Genomic DNA, 15,890 nt, shown 5'->3' on the forward strand with positions numbered 1-15,890 from the left:
CTACTGTCCTTGAGGGTGGCTTCACCCTCTTTGTGCCTCCTCCCTGTGGGGTGGGGGGGCACATCCCTAATCCTATTGGGGGAATCCTCCAAACTCAAGATGGAGGATTTCTCAAGGCAGGGGTCACCTCAGCTCAGGACACCTTCGGGGCTGTCCTGACTGGTGGGTGACTCCTCCTTGTTTTTCTCATTATCTCCTACAGCCTTGCCGCCAAAAGTGGGGGCAGTGGCCGGAGGGGCGGGCATCTCTACTAGCTGGGATGCCCTGGGGCGCTGTAACAAAAGGGGCGAGCCTTTGAGGCTCACCGGCAGGTGTTACAGTTCCTGCAGGGGAGGTGAGAAGCACCTCCACCCAGTACCGGCTTTGTTCCTGGCCACAGAGTGACAAAGGCACTCTCCCCATGTGGCCAGCAACATGTCTGGTGTGTGGCAGGCTGGCAGAAACTGATCATCCTACACTAGAAGTCGGGTAGGTATTCAGAGGGCATGTCTAAGATGCTCTCTGGGTGTATGTTACGATAAATTGCACACTGGCATCAGTGTGCATTTATTGTGCTGAGAAGTTTGATACCAAACTTCCCAGTTTTCATTGTAGCCATTATGGAACTGTGGAGTTTGTGTTTGACAAACTCCAAGACCATATACTCTTATGGCTACCCTGCACCTACAATGTCTAAGGTTTTGCTTAGGCACTGTAGGAGCATAGTGCTCATGCACTTATGCCCTGACCTGTGGTATAGTGCACCATGCCTTAGGACTGTAAGGCCTGCTAGAGGGGTGACTTACCGATGCCACAGGCAGTGTGAGGTTGGCATGGCACTCTGAGGGGAGTGCCATGTTGACTTAGTCATTTTCTCCCCACCAGCACACACAAGCTGTGAGGCAGTGTGCGTGTGCTGAGTGCGGGGTCCCCAGGGTTGCATAAGACATGCTGCAGCCCTTAGAGACCTTCCCTGGCACCAGGGCCCTTGGTACCAGGGGTACCAGTTACAAGGGACTTACCTGAGTGCCAGGGTTGTGTCAATTGTGGAGACAAAGGTACAGTTTAAGGAAAGAACACTGGTGCTGGGGCCTGTTTAGCAGGGTCCCAGCACACTTTCAAAATATAACTTAGCATCAGCAAAAAGTTAGGGCGTAACCATGCCAAGGAGGCATTTCCTCACAGATCACTACAGATTTTCCGAAGAAAGATGACGGAGCGAAGGGTTCCGCATCGGGGCACCAGCTCCCAGGATACAGAGAGGCCAGGGCAAGGCGAGACGCACTGTCATATGAGACGCACAAGAGAAGAATCAAATAACCGCTGAAGGCACGAGCATAGTGGTAAGGCCAGCACGCGTGCCGTGCGTGCACAGCTTTAAAGAAAGGAGGCAGTGCGTGCACTTAAGAATCGGACATAAGCAGGTTGGTAAAATTAACGATGAGGATGGAAGGGTTAACGAAGAAATTACTGCTTACTTTTTTGCACCTATGAGTTTCAGATTTTGAACGCTGTCAAAGCTCCAGAAAAAGATTTCTCCCAGACCTGGAAAATTCACTTATAGAGTTGAGGTGAAGGATGAGGTACCAGTAGGTTCCTGCCAGTCTTCGCCAATGTAAAGATGTCAAAGAGGAAGTTTCTTTATTTAAGTACCATATATACACCTCAGTCTCCATATAATTGTTCTCCTTCGTCAGCCCTCTCCAGCTTCTCTTTCAAATTGCAAAATTCTCTAACAGTGGAACTTCAATCTACTAATGTTCGTTAGAACCCTACATAGAGGAATGTAAAACATACTGCTTTTGAGTTTCCGGATCCATTCTGACTCCTGAGGGACTATTAAAAGATGAGGAATCGCAGTTCCATAGAGCCCACCATCTACCAGAAAGAGTGTAAATTGTTCAGTGTGTTTCATTGGCAAAAAAACACATTTGGAGATTCCAAAACCAGAATTTAGATTGCCAGTGTATACAAAACAGTTGAAAAATAAAAAAATTACTTCTGAGTCACGCTGTATCCAACTGAAAAAATATTTTTCTCCACAATTGGCACAACCCTGGCACTCAGGTAAGTCCCTTTTAAACATTTTCATATACTTTAACGCCATGCATGCCTCAATATGTGAAAAGCCTCCTGTGCACTGTGAAATTTAAGAGTTATCCCAGACTGCATTGTCTTAGCTGCACAAATCAGTCACTTCATGAACATGGGACCAATGTTAACTCTCCTAAAGTTGAGCTGATGTCACTCTTATAGACTCTTGCCATCTCGTACTTCTGTTCCAGTGAGGTTTTTTTTTTTTTTTTTTTTTTTTACACATTTCTCTTTTTTTTCTCCTCTGTATGTTCCCTCCAGAGCTTCCCTCTTAGTGTGACCGGTGAGCTGGACATTTGCAGCCCTCTGAGCCAATCGCAAAAGGAGACTCAGCGCATGTCCACACTCCAGCTCCTGCGCAAAGTGGTACAGATCCCAGAGAATGAATCCGAACTGGCAGAAGTACTTGCACTGATCCACGAACTCAACAGTTCCCGCTTTGTCCTGTCTGATGTGAGCGAGCAGACGGTCACCATCGAGCAGACATCCTGGGCCAACTACTATGAGTCACCAGCCGTTGAGTGCCTCCTGTGTGGCAGCCCTTTATTGAAAGGGGAGAAAGAGTAAGAGTCTGTCCCAACTGTGTGCCTTGCTAATTCGGGGATTAATGGAGTCTGTCTAGTCTGAGTAGTGATAATATGGGAGGTTCCATCAGGTGTGTAAAATCCCGCAAGATTGTGAGATTCAATTTAGTGGTGATCCTAACAGACTGCATGCTACAAAGATAGCCGTGCGCAAGGGATGATAGAACAAAATTATCTGTCATGTACTTTGGAGGAGTACATGACTGCACCACTGAAAGCAGTACCCCTGGTTTGAAGAGGAGTTTCACCACTCCAGTTTGTGTAAAATGAACTTTTTCTTTGTGCAAGGTTAGCATCCACTTCTGCAAAAGCTGTGAATTAGTACGATTATTGATCCTGTCTGCAGTGTTATGTACTGATGGCGAGCTAAATGTCTTTTTAGCAGAATGAGCAATGTTATTGACCCTTTTTCTCAGTTGTAGCACAAACTGTTTTCTTTGCCTGTATGTTGAGGTTGCAGCTGCTTATCTTTGCAATATTTGTTCTGTGCACCTTTGGTGGAATAGTAATGCATTTGCTTGTGAATTGCAGCTCTCTTGCTGGTCCTGTAGAGTGCTGGCTGATGACAGCAAATAAATTACAGGTGGTAACCGCCCAAGTGAAGATGTGTCTGAACCCTCAGTGCCTTGCCCTACACAGCTTCACAGATATCTATACTGGTAAGAAATAGTGTTTACCTTTCTGCTCTAAAGCCTTGTTTTTGTAATCTATAATACTACCTTAAAGGGCTGCCAGCAATTGCTAAGTTAAAATGTTGCATAATGGTGAGCAGTGGCCTTGGTGGAGATGCTCTGTAAGATGTTAAAAAGGCGATATGAGCCTTATGAGGCTAAGTCAGTCAGTTTAAAGAGCAAGGTTTGTTTTTGTTTAAAAAAAATAATAAGTCACCACAGTAAAATTTTCTAAAGGGGTACTCCTACTGGAATAAATCAGGTTCCAAAAGGGGACCCTCCTACTGCAATTAATCAGAGTGCCACTGTAGGATCGTTAAACTCTTTTAAAAGAAAATGATGTTGGTATTTTTCGAGGGAGGCATATTCACCGCCTCTCCTTAGAGAATCAAACATACAATGAAATGCCAAGATTCATTTTCTATATCGACCCCTGGATTCATTTTACCCTATTTTATGGAACAAGAGGATGCAGTGGGATCTCCCTGACACATTCTTACAAGAGCATCTCCATTCCCACATGAATCTTGTTTTGCTTTATGGACAGATAATATTTGTTTGATTCCTTGGGCCAGGCTGGAGAAGCTGGAAAAAGTTGCTGAAATGCTCTCAGCTCCCTTCAGTTCAGCTTTTGCCTCCATATTTTCCTCAGTGTTTAGCTTAGACTCATTCCAAGATGCTATGTACTTATAGTTGAAGACTCAGCCTATGTCCATTAAGATCTAGTGCAAGTTCCTCTTTTGCTTCTGCAGCATTCCTGAGCATATTCTTTAGTCCTTAGTGGTGCCAAAGAGACCACAGGCCTCTTCGATCCAGCCATTGCCCCTTGTCTGCAGTTAGGCTAACAGTGATGGACAAATCTTTTCTTTAACCATGTCCTAGACCTCCTCCCAGGAGAGTTCATTTGGGAGGAATGAACAATGACTCCGACATTAACCTGGAGAGCAGTAGTGGTGATTTCTCGGAAAGTTGTACATCTGTGGCTTTCATGCTGAGGTGTCCAAGGATTTGTATGTTATGTCGATAGAGGCCCTGACAATCCCTGCAAAGAATGAGAGCATTTATGGCTTGGTGGTTGCAACATCTTCCTAATCTGGGTCAGACCTGTCCACTGTGCTAGAAATATTTCTCTCCCATCTCAAAACGATGAGACAACAAGTAGCAGGGCCATGCTCAATATCTGCTAAGGATGGCTGCTTCCTTGAAGGAAAAAAAACAACTTTCTTTCAAGGTTGACTAGAAGGTAAAGTGCCTAGGGACCTATAAAGTATACGTTCATCTCAACCTGGTAATGAACCTGTGATACAAAAGCTGTTCATGGCAACCAAGACAATGAACTCTGGTCTGGCCTTGTTCTGGCAGCTGTGGTCCTTGAAACTAAAACCAGAGACCCAGGAAAAAGTCATTGACCATTATGGGTTGCTAAAAACATGTTTGACCCTTTAGTAGATGAAATAATTCAGAAGTACACAACAGGAATACCCACAGCTAAATTATTTTATGCCGTCAAAGCAGTCCTTCTGAAACCTCTCCCTCCCAACCAACCAAAGAAAACCTTCCCGTCTGGAGCCTCCTCTCCTTGCAGAAGAAGGGACAGTTTATAGGGAAGCCCACACCGCCTCCCTTGCCTTAACAGAGGCTAAAACATCACACTGACTTCACTCAAGCCCAGCTGCATTTTTCTGCATCTCTATAGGCCTAGAACACTCCAGTTTGGGAAAACCTTCCCTTGTTACCTGGCCTTGGTCAGGCTGACTTATGATTGTTTTGAAATCATGACTTCATGGAACACTAAGCTTCTGTCAGGGCAGATGATTTTCCTCCTGTCCGTTACATTGGCTAATCATAAGCTAGATCTAGACTAAAGGGACGGGGTGGTTTTGAGAAACCACCCTTCTTTCATTAAAAGTTTTTGTCAGAGTTCCATATGGATGTGTAATATTGTAACCATATCATCATGCTTCTTCAGATGAGAAGACCTGGCACATTCTGAGATTGGGACAAACTTAGCACTTCTAGCTAGACTGACCCATGGACTTCTGTTCTTCAAGCTAACTTTTTGTTGCCTTTTGAAGGCATTTATACTATCAGCACTGCTGCCAGATGCATGGTGTCATGTGTCATTTGTTCTTTCAGATTGTTTGGAGCTGAGCCCAAGTCTAGTGTCTATGTATGTTAGGCTAGAGCCAAGAAGGTGTTGGTTGTGTTGTCTAAGCAGTAATAGTGCAAAGAATTATGCTGTGTGGCTTCATGGACAATTCCACTCTCATTAAACAAACACTAAACTGTTAAAGAGCGAGGGCAAATTTAGTGGTAAGCTATCCACATCCTGTTTGCATCACCCTGCATTTATAGGTGTAAAAGCAGTACCAAATAGAAACTTCTAGCCGCAGATTCCGTACCTTAGAATTATCCCCAGGTATAAGGCTGGATATGGAAATTTTTTGTGAGCAGTACCCTTTTGTTTGGTTCTGTGGTGTCATCTATGCCTGAAGTGACATGTTTGGTACTTATATAGGCGCTACACAAGCTGGCTAACATCCATTCTTTTTTTTTGCTTGGCAGTCTGAGCAGATCTGGAGAGAGCTACCCCTGGCATTTTTTCACAGGCCTTTTTGTAGACTTTTTTTATCAAAGTGTTACGAGAGCTTTGTCCTGATGTGTCAAGGATATCCACTAGGAAAGCTGGCTTCAAGCCCTGCGGCACCTGCCACTGACAGTTGTTGGTGACGACCCACATCTTGATTTCATCTGGTGCCTGGAGTGCGACTTTGATGCAAAGCCCTCTGCTGTTTTCAGCGCCATACACCACAAGCCTTTGAGGTAGCGGTCCCTCAAGGTCCTTGCTGTTCGACTTCAACGGTCTTCGTCCTGGTTGAGAGGAAGGTCCCAGGATCGATCACAGAGCCATCAATCTTCGTCGCAATTGAAGTCTTCCAGGTTTTCGGGTAAGTCCCACAAGAAGATGAAAGTTAAGAAGTTGAAGAGGTCTTTGACTTTACTCAATCTGTCAAAGTCATCCGACGAAACGAGGGAGCTCTCATTCATAAGTCCTGGCTCCATGGTTGAGCCTGCACCTGGGCCAACTCTGCACCTCCTCGAGTTTCTGGGAGCTGTGGTGACCAATGTCCAACTCAGTAAATTTTATGAGGCCATGCACCTCATATTTGGGCAGCGCTTCCCTGCTGGCACGTCTTCAGGCCCCACAGGTTTGGGAAGGGCCCCTACAGGTACTATGCCGGCAGGTCTCACCCCCCTAGGGCCAGTCGAGCCCCTTGGATCCATGCCTGCACTCGTACCACCTCAGATTTCCTGGAAGGCAGTCCAGACGCCGATGTTTTGGAACCACTGGCCCCATTCTAATTCTCGACACGCTGCTGGAGGGGTGTCGTACGATGCTGACTGGAGCCTTGCCTTCCAGACCGGAGCCTGATCCCTATTTCTATGGGCTAGGACATGAGGAGGAATGGAAGGGGTCATTGTACCCTGAGGAATACCAGCCGCTAGACTCCAACATGGACTGGTGTGAGGAATTGGCAAATTCCAGTTGCCTGAACACCACCCCAGATACTGAAGTAGTCTCTCCACCTACTGTGGCTATGAAGGAGGGTGCTTCTTTTGCCATGGTGGTGAGAAGAGTGGCCGAGGTCCTGGACCCTAGCCTGCTGTCAGTGGCAGTCAAGACTAATGTCTTGACAGAGGTGGTTCATCCGGTAGTGACCCCCTCAAACTGCTTCTCCCTTTTAATGAAGCCCTTACAAACGTCCTGCTTGGCACCTGTTCCAAGCACAGCACAGGGGCTTCTGTGAACAGGACAATTGCCTGCCACCATCACCCTTCCCAGGAAACCCTAGGTTCGATGGCATCTGTCGCTGTAGATACGCATGTTCTGCAATAGCTCGCCATCTGGTGTTGGGCCGGAGTGTTACAAGTTGTTTTTCTTCGAAGAAGTCTTTCGAGTCACGGGACCGAGTGACTCCTCCTTTTGTCTCCATTGCGCATGGGCGTCGACTCCATCCTCGATTGTTTTTTTTTCCGCCATCGGGTTCGGACGTGTTCCTGTCGCTCCGAGTTTCGGAACAGAAAAAATAGTTAATTTCGGAAGATTTTCGTCGGTATTGTTGCGTTCGGGATCGGCATACTTACATTCAACACCGCATCGAAGATCGAAGAGCTCCGGTGCCCTTCGGGGTAATTTTTCGATCCTCCGTCGGGGCCTGGTCGGCCCGACCGCGTGCTGAAGAACGCCGATGGAACGGACCCCGTTCCGTTTCTGCCCCAAATGCCACAATAAATACCCCTACACAGACCAACACTTGGTCTGCAACCTGTGCCTGTCACCTGAGCACAGCGAAGACACCTGCGAGGCCTGTCGTGCGTTCCGGTCCCGAAAAACGCTCCGAGACCGTCGAGCCAGAAGACTTCAAATGGCGTCCGCACCGACAGCCCGACGGGAGTTCGAGGAACAGGAAGAGGAAGGTACCTTCTCGATCCAAGACTCAGACTCCGAAGGATTCGACGATACACAAACCGTGAGTAAGACGTCGAAAACCACACAAAGAAACATTTACAAGGCCCAGGGGACGCCACTGCCACCAGGCCATGGCTCAACCCATAAAATCGGTGACCGACCGTCGGCACCGAAAAAGGCCCAAACAGTGCCGAGATCGTCCGACTCCGGTCGAGACACCGGCACGCAGCCTTCTCGGGACCGAGAAAGTGCTGGAGACAAGCCTCGACACCGAGATGCCGGTGTGGACACGGCTCAACGCCGAGATAGCGGCACCGAAACAGATCGACGCCGAGAGGTTTCGGCCCCGAAAAGGAAAAAAGTCACCTCGGAGCCGAAAAAACACGCAGACAAAGTTTCGACGCCGAAACAAACTGCAAGCGACCCAGCTTCAGGCTCTTATACAGAAGAGCACTCGCTAACCTCCCAAATGCAGAAGCATAGGTTTGAGGAAGAGCTACAAGCAACTGATGCGGACCATACGCAAAAGCGTATCTTCATTCAGCAGGGGACAGGAAAAATAAGCACCCTTCCCCCCATTAGGAGAAAGAGAAGGTTGGAGTTCCAGACGGAACAAGCACCACAACCAAAAGTGGTGAAAAGAGTTACACCACCACCCTCTCCTCCGCCCGTGATTAACGTTTCACCAGCACAAACGCCATCACACTCCCCAGCTCACACCACCATGAGCCAGGGTGACCAAGACCAGGACGCATGGGACCTATACGACGCCCCAGTGTCAGATAACAGCCCAGAGGCATACCCTACAAAACCATCTCCACCAGAAGACAGCACCGCGTACTCTCAGGTGGTGGCTAGAGCAGCACAATTTCACAACGTAAGCCTCCACTCAGAACAGGTCGAGGATGATTTCTTGTTCAACACACTCTCCTCCACCCACAGCTCCTACCAAAGCCTGCCTATGCTCCCTGGTATGCTCCGGCACGCAAAAGACATATTTAAGGACCCGGTCAAAAGTAGGGCAATCACACCAAGGGTGGAAAAAAAGTATAAGCCGCCTCCTACAGACCCGGCTTTCATCACAACACAGCTGCCACCAGACTCTGTTGTTGTAGGAGCAGCTAGGAAAAGGGCCAACTCTCACACATCTGGAGATGCACCACCCCCAGATAAAGAAAGCCGCAAGTTTGATGCAGCTGGTAAAAGAGTCGCAGCACAAGCTGCAAACCAGTGGCGCATCGCGAACTCCCAGGCACTACTTGCGCGCTATGACAGAGCCCACTGGGACGAGATGCAACATCTCATTGAACATCTGCCCAAAGACTTCCAAAATAGGGCAAAACAAGTGGTTGAGGAGGGACAGGCCATCTCCAACAACCAGATCCGCTCCTCCATGGACGCTGCAGATACAGCTGCACGGACAATTAATACATCTGTAACTATCAGAAGGCATGCATGGCTCCGAACGTCTGGATTTAAACCAGAGATTCAACAAGCAGTTCTCAATATGCCTTTTAATGAAAAAGAACTGTTCGGTCCAGAAGTGGACACAGCGATTGAGAAACTCAAAAAAGATACAGACACTGCCAAAGCCATGGGCGCACTCTACTCCCCGCAGAGCAGAGGGAATTACAGCTCATTCCGTAAAACGCCCTTTCGAGGGGGGTTTCGGGGTCAAAGCACACAAGCCAGCACCTCACAAGCCACACCGTCCAGTTACCAAGGACAGTATAGAGGAGGTTTTCGGGGACAATATAGAGGAGGGCAATTCCCTAGAAATAGAGGAAGATTCCAAAGCCCCAAAACCCCTACTACTAAACAGTGACTCACATGTCACTCACCCCCTCCACACAACACCAGTGGGGGGACGAATAGGTCATTATTACAGAGCATGGGAGAAAATCACTACAGACACTTGGGTTCTAGCAATTATCCAACATGGTTACTGCATAGAATTTCTACAGTTCCCTCCAAACATACCACCAAAAGCACAAAATTTAACAACACACCATTCCAATCTCCTAGAGATAGAAGTGCAGGCACTATTGCAAAAGAATGCAATCGAATTAGTGCCAAACACACAAATAAACACAGGAGTTTACTCACTGTACTTTCTGATACCAAAGAAGGACAAAACACTGAGACCAATCCTAGACCTCAGAGTAGTCAACACTTTCATCAAATCAGACCACTTCCACATGGTCACACTACAAGAAGTATTGCCATTGCTAAAGCTGCACGACTACATGGCAACTTTAGACCTCAAGGATGCTTATTTCCATATACCAATTCACCCATCGCACAGGAAATACCTAAGGTTTGTATTCAAAGGAATACATTACCAATTCAAGGTACTGCCTTTCGGATTAACAACCGCACCAACAGTCTTTACCAAATGTCTAGCGGTAGTCGCTGCACACATCAGAAGGCAGCAAATACATGTGTTCCCATATCTAGACGACTGGCTAATCAAGGCCCATTCGTTAATAGAGTGCTCAAATCACACAAATCATATCATACAAACCCTCTTCAAACTAGGGTTCACCGTCAATTTCACAAAATCCAAAATTCGGCCACGCAAGGTACAACAATACCTGGGAGCCATAATAGACACATCAAAAGGAGTAGCCACTCCAAGTCCACAAAGAATTCAAAATTTCAACACCATCATACAACGCATGTATCCAACACAAAAGATACAAGCAAAGATGGTATTACAACTCCTAGGCATGATGTCATCATGCATAGCCATTGTCCCAAACGCAAGACTGCACATGAGGCCCTTACAACAATGCCTAGCATTACAGTGGTCTCAAGCACAGGGTCACCTTCTAGATCTGGTGTTAATAGACCGCCAAACTTACCTCTCGCTTCTGTGGTGGAACAACATAAATTTAAACAAGGGGCGGCCTTTCCAAGACCCAGTGCCACAATACGTAATAACAACAGATGCTTCCATGACAGGGTGGGGAGCACACCTCGATCAACACAGCATACAAGGACAATGGAACGTACATCAAACAAAACTGCATATCAATCACCTAGAACTTCTTGCAGTTTTTCAAGCACTAAAAGCTTTCCAACCAATAATAGTTCACAAATACATTCTCGTCAAAACAGACAACATGACAACAATATATTATCTAAACAAGCAGGGAGGGACGCACTCCACGCAGTTAAGCATGTTAGCACAAAAAATTTGGCATTGGGCAATTCACAACCAAATTCGCCTAATTGCACAGTTTATACCAGGGATACAAAATCAACTCGCAGACAATCTCTCTCGAGATCACCAACAGGTCCACGAATGGGAAATTCACCCCCAAATACTGAACACTTATTTCAAACTCTGGGGAACACCTCAGATAGACTTGTTTGCGACAAGGGAGAACGCAAAATGCCAAAACTTCGCATCCAGATACCCACACAAACAATCCCAAGGCAATGCCCTATGGATGAACTGGTCAGGGATATTTGCTTACGCTTTTCCTCCTCTCCCTCTCCTTCCTTACCTGGTAAACAAACTCACTCAAAGCAAACTCAAACTCATATTGATAGCACCAACTTGGGCAAGGCAACCCTGGTACACAACGCTGCTAGACCTATCAGTGGTACCCTGCATCAAATTGCCCAACAGGCCAGATCTGTTGACACAGCACAACCAAAGGATCAGACACCCAGATCCAGCATCGCTGAATCTAGCAATCTGGCTCCTGAAATCCTAGAATTCGGGCACTTACAACTTACCCAAGAATGTATGGAAGTCATAAAACAAGCAAGAAGGCCATCCACCAGGCACTGCTATGCAAGTAAATGGAAGAGGTTTGTTTGCTACTGCCATATTAATCAAATACAACCATTACACACAACTCCAGAACATGTAGTGGGTTACTTGCTTCACTTACAAAAATCTAACCTAGCTTTCTCTTCCATTAAGATTCACCTTGCAGCAATATCTGCATACCTGCAGACTACCTATTCAACTTCCCTATATAAAATACCAGTCATTAAAGCATTCATGGAGGGCCTTAGGAGAATTATACCACCAAGAACACTACCTGTTCCTTCATGGAACCTAAATGTTGTCCTAACTAGACTTATGGGTCCACCTTTTGAACCCATGCACTCCTGCGACATACAGTTCCTAACCTGGAAGGTGGCATTTCTCATCGCCATTACTTCCCTGAGAAGAGTAAGCGAGATTCAGGCGTTTACTATACAGGAACCTTTTATACAACTACACAAAAATAAAGTCGTCCTAAGGACCAATCCTAAATTTTTGCCAAAGGTTATTTCACCGTTCCATCTAAATCAAACAGTGGAACTTCCGGTGTTCTTTCCACAGCCAGATACCGTAGCTGAAAGGGCACTACATACATTAGATGTCAAAAGAGCATTAATGTATTACATTGACAGAACAAAGAACATCAGAAAGACTAAACAACTCTTTATTGCATTTCAAAAACCTCATGCAGGAAACCCAATTTCAAAACAAGGTATAGCCAGATGGATAGTTAAATGCATCCAAATCTGCTACCTTAAAGCTAAACGACAGCTGCCCATTACACCAAGGGCACACTCAACCAGAAAGAAAGGTGCTACCATGGCCTTTCTAGGAAACATCCCAATGCAAGAAATATGTAAGGCAGCCACATGGTCTACGCCTCACACATTCACCAAGCACTACTGTGTAGACGTGTTATCCGCACAACAAGCCACAGTAGGTCAAGCTGTATTAAGGACATTATTTCAGACTACTTCCACTCCTACAGGCTGATCCACCGCTTTTGGGGAAATAACTGCTTACTAGTCTATTGCAGAACATGCGTATCTACAGCGACAGATGCCATCGAACTGAAAATGTCACTTACCCAGTGTACATCTGTTCGTGGCATCAGTCGCAGTAGATTCGCATGTGCCCACCCGCCTCCCCGGGAGCCTGTAGCAGTTTGGAAGTTACCTTCAATTATTTATATATGTATCATCTCAACCTTAAATAAGTGCATACTTAGTCACTCCATTGCATGGGCACTATTACTACAATTCAACTCCTACCTCACCCTCTGCGGGGAAAAACAATCGAGGATGGAGTCGACGCCCATGCGCAATGGAGACAAAAGGAGGAGTCACTCGGTCCCGTGACTCGAAAGACTTCTTCGAAGAAAAACAACTTGTAACACTCCGGCCCAACACCAGATGGCGAGCTATTGCAGAACATGCGAATCTACTGCGACTGATGCCACGAACAGATGTACACTGGGTAAGTGACATTTTCATTTCCTCACGCAAAACCCTACCCATTGGAAGTGGTGGTTTAAGCCTCTACTTCCTGTGTAAACCCTGATGCATTCCCTACCTCTCCAATGGATAGGGAATCCAAGAGGCAGGTCACCTTAGGCAAGAAAAGTTTTCTTCCACCAGCCTGGCATTGCGGTCCATGAACACCACTTGCCTTTTGGGCCGATACTCCCATGCACTGTTGGATACAGTCGCACAGGAGGAAGCCCAAGCCATACTCTCTCCAACCATGGCAGATTGGAGAGATGCCAGACGGGAGAGATGCACCAGTACATGTAGGCTAGAAATGACCAACTCGCTAGGAAGAGCGGCTTCGTCAGTTGCCTTATGGCGCAATGTCTGGCTCAGAACAACTAACTTTTCAGGGGATGTCCAATCCTTGCATTTGGACATGCCCTTTGATGAATCCCGTCTCTTTGGAGGCAAGACTGACTCTACCCTGGAGTGTTTCAAGGATAGCAGAGCTATCGCCAGGTCCTTGGGCCTTTTTATATCCCTCACCAACCCCAGTTTGCTGCCTTTTACTTCTTTTGTGGTCACAGAAGGGGCTTCCAGCAGCATCGTTACCCTCCCAGCCACTGCAGCACGCAGTATCCCCAGACTTTGCGTGGCCGGTGGGTCGGGCACCCTGAGGTCTGGCCAGTCCACTCTCCCCAATGGCAGCTGCAGCCTCCAAACATCTTTAGTTTGCCCTCCAACCGTCACCCGCACCACTAAAAGTCGATAACATCAGACCGCTGGGTTTTCCAGATTGTCAAAAGGGGCTGCTCCCTCCCCTTCGTGACTATCCCTCCCCTTCGTGACTATCCCTCCACCCATGCCACCCACTTGCGACAAGCTGAAAGAGAACCATCCATCCCCATTGCTGCAGGAAGTGATGGCTCTCTTGGCCAAGGGAGCCATAGAGAGGGTGCGGACACCAGATGTTGGTCATGGTTGTTATTCATCCTATTCTGGACCTGGGCCCTCTCAATTTTTTCCTCAAAAAGGAGAAATTCAAACTGCTCATGCTCGCTCTGGTCCTGTCTGCCCGGTAGACTGGATGGTGGAGTGGGACCTGCAGGATGCATATTTCCACATTCCCATACTGCCTACCCACAGACATTCATGGTGGGCAACACTTTCAGCCAGCTCCGCTCTCCTTTGGCCTTACCAGTCCCCCTCAAGTGTTCACCAAGGTGATGCCGGTGGTTGCAGCACATCCTCAGAGATCAGGCATACCAGTCTTTCCCTATCTTGATAACTGGCTGTTAAGGGAAGGTTTGCCGTAGGCAGTCGTCTTCCACCTGCAGACTACGGCAGACCTCCTGCACTCGTTGGAGTTCACAGTCAGCGTGTTGAAGTCACACCTAACTCCCTCTCAGACGCTCCCTTTCAACAGAGCTGTTCTGGACATGATACAGATTCTGGCTTATCCTCCCGAACGGCGAATCCAGGATATTCAAGCTATGATACAGATGTTTCAGCCTCTACTCTTGGTTTTGGTGAGACTGACTCTGAGGCTGCTGGACCTTATGGGCTCCTGCAACCTGCTTGTGACACATATCTGCTGGCATTTGGGGCCTCTGCAGTGGGATCTGAAGTTCCAGTAGGCGAAACATCAGGGGGAGCCCTCCAACATGGTCCAGATCAATCAATTAGTCAGTCATTCATGGATTTGTAAAACGCGGCTAAACACCCATAGAGTCTCAAGGTGCTGAATGTAGGTGTGCTCCTCAGTCGAAGAGCCAGGTATTGAGGTCCTTCCTGAACTGCTTCAGAGATGCGGTCTGCCTGAGCTTGAGGGGAAGTGTGTTCCATGTCCGGGCTGCAAAGTAGGAGAAGGATCTTCTTCCTGCTGTACTTTTCCGGCTCTTGGGGATGGCTGCAAGGGTGAGCTGGGAGGAACGGAGACGTCTGTTGGGTATGTAGAAGGTGAGGCAATGGTTGAGGTATGCTGGTCCTATGTTGTGCAGTGCCTTAAAGGTCTGGATCAAGAGTTTGTATTTGATGCGCTCAAACCTCCTGGACAGCCTCACAACTCTCAGACTCAAACAACTTGTCAGCTTCCCCCCACCCACAGAGCTGGACACATTCTCAAACTGGTCTTCTCATCAGGGGACAACATCACCATCTCCACACCTCTGAACACCATTGTACCGACCACAAGTGCATCCACTTTTCCTACACAAAGAGCACCACACGCCACCACACCCCCGTACCCCGGGCAGACGTTGGGGCAAAGTCACAGGAGCAAAGCTCACCAACACTCTCAACCACTCCCTCCCACTGGATGCAGCGGATGCTAATGAAGCTGCAAGCAACCTACACCGATGCCTCTCAGACTGCCGACAACGTAGCCCCCTTAAGGAAATCAGCAGGGAATCATCTGAGCAAAACTCCCAAGTGGTTTACGCCATACTTACAGGAATCCAAGCGCACCTGCAGACGACTGGAACGTAAATGGTGGCTCAACAAATCCACTGACGAACACACAGCCTACAAAAATGCAGTCACCACACACCACCAGAACATCAAAAAAAGCTGCCTTTGAAGCACACCTCAACACCAGCACTCACAACAGCAAAGAGCTCTTCACCATCGACAGAGTTCACGAACCCCGGGACAGAAACCTCATCCATCCCACCCTCCCAAGACCTCTGCAACAACCTTGCCACCTTCTTTCACCGTAGGATCCAGGACGTCTACGAAGGCTTCAGGAACCAAAGCCCACCAGCACCTCTCACCACCATGGAGCTAGCACCCTACCAGATACTGAATTCCTGGACCCCCATCGCCCAAAGACTGATGAAC

At 47.5% G+C, this 15,890-nt stretch overlaps 1 protein-coding gene across 5 annotated transcripts in view; it reads left to right on the top strand.

Moving 5' to 3' along the window:
• The window catches only part of HMGXB3 (HMG-box containing 3), a 330,748-nt gene that overhangs the window by 202,671 nt on the left and 112,187 nt on the right, over positions 1-15,890 (top strand). For all 5 annotated transcript variants that reach the window (XM_069199526.1, XM_069199525.1, XM_069199522.1 and 2 more), the window contains exons 12-13: positions 2,335-2,636; positions 3,189-3,316. In XM_069199526.1, the coding sequence (XP_069055627.1) occupies positions 2,335-2,636; positions 3,189-3,316 (430 nt within the window). The remainder of the gene's footprint in view (positions 1-2,334; positions 2,637-3,188; positions 3,317-15,890) is intronic.

Source organism: Pleurodeles waltl, chromosome 7, assembly GCF_031143425.1.
Source record: "Pleurodeles waltl isolate 20211129_DDA chromosome 7, aPleWal1.hap1.20221129, whole genome shotgun sequence".
Classification (NCBI taxonomy): Eukaryota; Metazoa; Chordata; class Amphibia; order Caudata; family Salamandridae; genus Pleurodeles; species Pleurodeles waltl.